The 6,940-nt window shown below is 37.6% G+C and overlaps 1 protein-coding gene and 1 non-coding gene across 2 annotated transcripts; one reads left to right on the plus strand and one right to left on the minus strand.

The window, feature by feature from the left end:
* Window positions 1-675: 675 nt before the first annotated feature.
* LOC131307896 (putative polyol transporter 2) lies at window positions 676-5,889 on the minus strand. Its single transcript, XM_058334634.1, has 3 exons — window positions 4,650-5,889; window positions 2,824-3,186; window positions 676-1,930 (listed from the first exon to the last, which is right to left on the minus strand). Exons 1-3 carry the CDS (start codon window positions 4,798-4,800, stop codon window positions 858-860), a joined length of 1,587 nt encoding a protein of 528 aa, XP_058190617.1. The 5' UTR covers window positions 4,801-5,889; the 3' UTR covers window positions 676-857.
* Window positions 5,890-6,686: 797 nt separating this feature from the next.
* On the plus strand, window positions 6,687-6,789 carry LOC131308995 (U6 spliceosomal RNA). The gene has a single exon (XR_009194669.1). It is a non-coding gene; the product is annotated as a U6 spliceosomal RNA (small nuclear RNA).
* Window positions 6,790-6,940: the final 151 nt, after the last annotated feature.

A 6,940-nucleotide genomic window follows, 5' to 3' on the forward strand; every position in this document is an offset into this window, starting at 1 on the left:
GTATCGAGATGAATGTTATTTAATGAAATTCTACAATTTTGACAAAAAAAAAAAAGCTTTTTATCTCCATTATGAGTTCATGAAGTATTCTACTCTTTTTTTCTTTTCTTTTTTTTTTTATTAATGTGAAGTATTCTAATAGTATTCTCTCCGTTCAGATTTAGTAGTTCTTAGTTCAATCCTAACAGGATAAAAAATGAGTTATATCTTTAAATTAATACGAGTAATGAATTTTATATCCAATATGAATCTTGTTTGATAGATTTTAATTACTTTTATAAAATAATATTTTAAAAATATCAAAAATATTATAAATTACAAGATATAAACAATCAAAAGATGGCACAAACTCTCAAAAGAAATTATTAAATCCGGACAGGAGGGAGTTGTCACATCATTGGAAAACAAAAAGAAAGAAGAAAAAGAAAAAAAAATACAACAAAAAAAAAAATTTCGAGGAAACTATTTCAAACAAAAGTTGACTTTTCTTTATTCATCTTGCAAATGACCATGCACAAACACTTTCTCCCTCCTCTTTCTGCTCTTTTTAGTAGGGTAATACTCCCCGTCCCAATTTTAATGTTTTTTTTTTGAAAGTTTTTGTCATTTTTTAATTAATTATATTTCGTAATTTATAATATTTTATGTAATTTTAAAAATACTATATTAAAAAACTAATTGAAATCAATCAAACAATATCTATATTCGATATAAAATTCATTACAAATTTAAAGACATAACAAATTTTTTAATCGGTTAGAATAAAACGATAAACAATTAAATCTGGAGAGGGAGTAATGTACTAATATCCATAATTATCTAACACTATCTACATAAAGCAAAGCCGCACTTTTCACTCAGCCGTGGTTCACTCCCAATTGAACTTGGCCATTCCCATTAACATCAGCATTCTTCTCCAATTCCCTCATCGTTGGCCTCCACCTGAAAAACCCACCAAACAAGCTTTGCATTTCCTCAAGGGTCTTCCCCCGCGTCTCCGGCAGCAACAGATAAATAAACAGCCACCCGACCACCGCCACCGCCATGAAAATAAGAAAGGCCCCGCCGATCGTCACGGCCTTGTACAGAGAGATAAAAGTCATCGATATAACGCCGCTCATCACGCGGTTCACCCCGACCCCGATGCCTGTCCCCTGGGCCCGCAGCCTCAGCGGGAAGATCTCCGAGCTATAGATCCACGCGATGGGGCCCAGCCCCATCGAAAACATGGCCACGAAAGCAAGAACAGAAACTACCGCCAGAGCGACCGCCCAGGCCAACTTGTCCTCCTTGAAACGATCGATCACCATCAGACTAGTTCCGAGGCTCGCGAGGGACACGATCATCCCCCCGATGCTGATCAGCAGCAGCTTCCTCCGCCCGAACCGGTCCACGAAGAAGGTTGCCACCAGGATGGACACGGTCTTGATGAACCCGACGGCCACGGTCGCGAGCAGCAGATGCGATTTGTTTATTCCCGCCTTCTCGAATATCTTCGGGCTGTACAAGACGACGGCGTCTATCCCGGACGTTTGCTGGAAGAAGTGTATTCCAACGCCGGCGATCAGGATGTGCCGCACGGCGGGGGTGGGGCGGAGGAGGAGGTCTTTCCAGACTCCTTCGCCGTGGCTGCTGCGCTTGGGGACCTGGACAACGTCGTTGTGGCAATCCGGGGGGATGCCGGCGGCATCCTTGATGTCGGCGAGGCGGACCTGGGATTCTTGCTCTGAGTCGGAGGTCTTGTCGAGGACTCTCTTGGCGTCGCCGAGGCGGCCCTGGAGGACGAGCCAGCGAGGGGATTCGGGCATGGCGAGGACGGCGATGGCGAGGAAGGCGGCGGGGATGGCGCCGATGCCGAGCATGAGGCGCCAGCCGAGGTGGGTTGGGAGCTTGGACAAGGCGACGTTTGATACGTAGCCCAGTAGTATGCCTGAATTTTGAAGAGAATAGAAACATGTTAGGAAATGATATTTAGTGCTAAATCATTTGGCAATTTAACGGTCCAGATCTCATCTTCACCATATAGCATACGAGTCGATCATTTTCGAAATAAAATATGAACCATTGAATTGCCGAATAGACGGTTCAGATACTACACAATATAGTGTTGTGCACCACTTTTCTTGTTCTCATTCGTTTCACCACAATACCACATTAAATTTTTAGGCATAAGTTGATCCAGAAGAAAAATTATTTAGTAAGAAAGGCATTGTCTAAACAAAAGAGAAATGATAGGGGTACAACAGCTGTGTACATATCTGTTTTGCACTCGTTTTGAATCCCACAAAGATGAACAAAATCGCTCATTTTGTTTAAAATATGTTATTCAAGGTTTCTATAAAAAATTATCTCAATCCAATATCGATAAAGGTATTTACAAATCATATAGTTTTGCTTTAGAACATCTGTTGTACTTGGACTAATATACCCTGGCCTTTCTCTAAATAAAACTTGGCTTTTGCTAGTGTTAGATAACGTGTTGTGGATAAAAAGTCAAATAAAAATAAGATTGCATACATTAATACCAATCAAGTTGTTCACAAGCAAGCGGTTCAAAAAAAAAAAAAAAAGTTGTTCATGAGCAGTTCAAAACTTACATGTCTTTTAAGGGCTCAGCTTGGCTATTTTATAAATGAATCAAACTCGAGCTTGATTCAATTGTAACTTGATTTGTTTGCAAAAGCTTGGCTCGATTGTACAATGAATGAACCAAGCTCGCGCACCTCAATAGGCTAAACAAGCCGAGGCTCGAGCTCGATTTTTTTTGGGTCCGAACATGGGTGTAATCGCATGGTCTTCCAAAGAGTTAGGAGCACTACTTACCAATGTTTATAAACACTTCCGGAAAAGACGTGAGAAACCCACGGGAAGATGCCGGAGAGACCTCGGCAGTGTACACCGGAGCTATCATCAAGGCATACCCAACAGCGATTCCGGCCACAAACCGCCCCACCATGAGAAACGCGTAGTTGACGGCGAAACCCATCAGCAGCGATCCGGCGAAGAAGATCACGGAGGCGAGCACGATGGTGTACCGGCGACCTATCCAGTCGGAGGTGCAGCCGGCGGCGCAGGAGCCGAGGAGGGAGTAGATGTTGAGGATTCCCATCACGATTTCTAGTTGGACGTCTGAGATCTTGAGGTCTTCCTTTATGAAGATTCCAGCTCCGCTCATTACACCAATGTCTGCAAAATCACCACACGTAAAAGATTTCTTCAGTTCTTGTTGGATGAATTTCTCGAGATAAGAGAAGTTAAATTCCATTGAAGAAATCTTCAGAATCAGTTGAGTCGAAGTGCGCGCAAGTTCGCCGGACGTATGACATATATTAAAAAAAAAAATTCATTCTGTCATTGGCTTTGCAAAAGAGTTTTTAGGCTCCGTTCCGGAATCCAAAATAAGTCTTTATTTTTTAAGAAGTCAATTTCAAGCTCAAAAATTATAAGTTTATTGAAATCTAAAAATATGCAATATGAATCTTGTTTGATTTATACGATGCAAAAAAAATTGAAAAATAATTTTTCATTTATTTTATTTTTGAGTTTGAAAATGTGAAACAAACTGCTTATTTTTTAAGAAGGTTTCTGGAACGGGGTCATTATTCAAATCAAACTGGGAATTTGGTGTTTTCATTTCTTAAAACAGAGCAAATTTTATGGACCAATTGTTTCCAGTGTCCTAAAAATCGGAATTAATTGTTGGCGGTCCAACTAGATCCGGCTAATACGCACCGATTAATTGTCGATTACTGTTTCATGCGCTGATTAATCGCCGATTATTAGGTCTCGAAGCTCAAATATGGCCGACTGTCCAATTAGCACCTAGTAACTTTTAGAACATAGTGGCCTACTGCCCTGTTTAGTGGCATTGATTAGAGAAACTTTTTTGTTTTTAAAACCATAGAAATCATCTATTTCATTACATATTCAGGCCTAGTTTTCCTACCAAAAAAAGAGGACTTCTGTTTTGTCTTGTCATTATTCGAACTTTTTTCGCATATGTTAGTTTTGCGTCAAGTTTTTGCGGATTATTAATTCGTCCCGAGAAAAGAAATCGGAAGATTAAAATATCATGACTTTTATCCAAATACTTTGGAAAACATTCAAGAAAATGTACAAAAAATTCAGCTTTTTAATCTTACTATGCTTTCATCAGTTTCATGCATAATGAATACATAGTTCTGTTTATTTTTAAAAATAAAATTGAGTTCTTTCCCAAAAGAAATTAGTACTGTGAAAACAAGATCAATGAATTGTTTACTAAGGATACAAGAGTTCAATGATTTTCTGTAAACAAGAACATAAAACAAAAGCGAGGAAACGCCCACCTCTCAGAAAATGCAAGAATTGGAATTTTGAGTTTCTGAAAACTATTTTGCCACAGAAATGGAAGCTGTGTGAAAACGTATATTGGTGTTTTTCAGATCGAAATTTTCGTTGTGATAGTTTACGGAACCATAAAAAAGAAATCGAGTTAATGAAATTCCAAGAGTAGTCAAGGTGCACGTAAGCTGATTAGGACCGGACACACGTGAGTTATTCAAAACAGTGAAAAGAAAAACAAAGACAAACCATAAAACCAATGACATGTCAGTGCATTGACAATGCATGCAATAAAGACAGAGAGAGTATATGAAAAACTTAATTACCATAACCCAATAGGATTGAAGTCATAGAAGCTAAAATGGCACAAGCTAAAGCAAACTTGTTTCGTTTTGGCTTCGGCGGAGGATCAAATGCAGGAATTGGTGTCGGGGTTTCCCCTGAAAATCCATTTTCCTCATACTTCCTGTCAGCCATTCTAGAGAGAGAGAGAGAGAGAGGGATGATGTCTTAGATTCAAACGGATGGTGTTTGGATATGGAGAGTTTGGTGTGAGAAAATTAAGCCGTCTGAGTAGTGTTTAAATAGACTGAGATTTGGGATGATTATGGTGGATAAGGTCAAATGATTTTTTTCCTATGTAAGTGGAAAAAAATGCATGTGTACACCACTACAATATAGGGTCCCGAGTCCCGTTTTGACAGCACATTTACTCTTAGCAGGTTTGTGGAATGGAAAACGATTTTGAGGTAAAGACGGTTGGTGTAGTTTTGGACTTTATTAATTTCTTTTTTAGATCACAACAATTAACTTTTTGAACTCATATAAATCAAATTTGGAAAAATCTTAAAAGGAATTTTTCCAATTTTCAATTTCCCTCGTCAAGATAAATAAAAAAACTCAAAACTAATAAAATCTAAAAAATAATCTCAAGGAATTAATTTAGTCCAAAGTGGCCACTAGTTTGAGGTCAAAATCCAAAGTGTGTGTGGGTACTCAATACTCCTAGAGCACCGTCACATGGTATACCAAATGCCTCATTCGTTACACATTGGTGTGGAAGCCACAAATTTGAAAAAGGTTCCTGAAGTATCATGTGACGGTGGCGGTGCTCCATGATCAATTAATAATTTTTGGTATAAATTTCAATGAATCTCCTACTTTGATTTTGTTTGTATACCTCCGCTCTTGATTTTGATAATCTGTGACATGAAAGTTGTGAGTTTCCTTTTCTCATTTTTGGTTTTTGCACATTTTTGGTCAAAACCTTTTCCACTGTTTATCATTATTAGGCAGCTAAATTTAACTACTTACCATTTAGAGTACCAACCAAACTACTGTTTATCATTTTGAGTCCATTTTATGTTCAAATTACAGGACAATATTTATGATAATCACCGCCCATGTTATCTTTTTTTTTTTTTTTTTGCCATTTACATTTTAAGTCCCTAATAATCTTTTTCTCCCAATATACTGACGCGCAAGCTAGTCAGGACATCCGGTTATTAAAAAAAAGAAGATAATGTGAGTTTCGCTTGTGTCTGTATCTTCTTTTTTTTTGTTTTGGTCAATTGAAAATTAAGCTTGTGTATGTTTCTGTGTTAGCTAAATTGTTGGTCATTTGGCAGAACCAAGATCTATGAACAGGGGAGTCATGCATCTAAAACTCAACATATGTCATCACAATTAGATCCTATTTAGCAATGACAAATGGGAAACTAATAATTTTGCATGATTGAGGTGGTTTTGGTTTCCAATTACCCTTCGAAAAAGAAGGAAAATTACCTTGGGCGAAGGGACCATATGACAAACAAGGGCGGTCACTTGGCTCTACGGAGTTGTAAAATTTTCTTACAACATTATACTCCTTCCGTCCCTTTTTTTGTGTCCAGTATTCCATTTTGGATTGTCCTTTAATAAATGTCCATTTTGTAAAGTTAAGAGGGTAAAAGTTGGTGTATTGTCTATTTTGTCCCTAAAAGTAGATTTTATTTTGAAAATTTATTGAGTAAAAGTGTAATGATGATGGGTAAGTAGGAAAAGTGGAGGAAAAAGTTAATGTGAAATATGTAATGATAATGTCTTTTTAATAAGTTGAATTTACGAAGCAGGACACTTAAAAAGAGACGGAAGGAGTAATTTAATTAGTAGTTTACCTACTTGATTTGAGAGAGAGAGAGAGAGAGAGAGAGAGAGAGAGAGCGCAAATTTGAATTTACATTCTCTAATCTCTTGTATCTTTGGATTGCTCTGAACAAGAGAAGAGAAAACGTACAAATCTCTCCTCAAATAAAGAACACATTCTTTCAACAGGAAGAGTGTCACTGTGGAGTTTTTCCTACCTTTAAAGAAGGAAAAAAAATGTACCTTCGGAGACATTTGATAAAATTGGAACGATACAGAGAAGATTAGCATGGTCCCTGTGCAAAGATGACATGCACAAATCGAGAAGAAAAACAAATATACACAGGATATTTAGAGATATGATTTTAGCACACCTTTCTTCGACCTTGTTCATATGAAGTTACAAACTATTATCCATCAAACATTCTATTTTCCGCACACAGAAAGGACAATTTGTAATTTTAAATAAACAAAAATAAAAAAATGAGTACAT

The sequence above is a fragment of the Rhododendron vialii genome, chromosome 11a, assembly GCF_030253575.1.
Source record: "Rhododendron vialii isolate Sample 1 chromosome 11a, ASM3025357v1".
Lineage (NCBI taxonomy): Eukaryota > Viridiplantae > Streptophyta > Magnoliopsida > Ericales > Ericaceae > Rhododendron > Rhododendron vialii.

Coding starts and splice junctions, on each gene's coding strand:
- LOC131307896 (XM_058334634.1), bottom strand. CDS start 4,800: ATGGCTGACAGGAAGTATGAGGAAAATGGATTTTCAGGGGAAACCCCG. Junction 3,187..4,649: donor TTCAATCCTATTGGGTTATG/GTAATTAAGTTT, acceptor GTGATTTTGCAG/ACATTGGTGTAATGAGCGGA. Junction 1,931..2,823: donor GGAAGTGTTTATAAACATTG/GTAAGTAGTGCT, acceptor TTCAAAATTCAG/GCATACTACTGGGCTACGTA.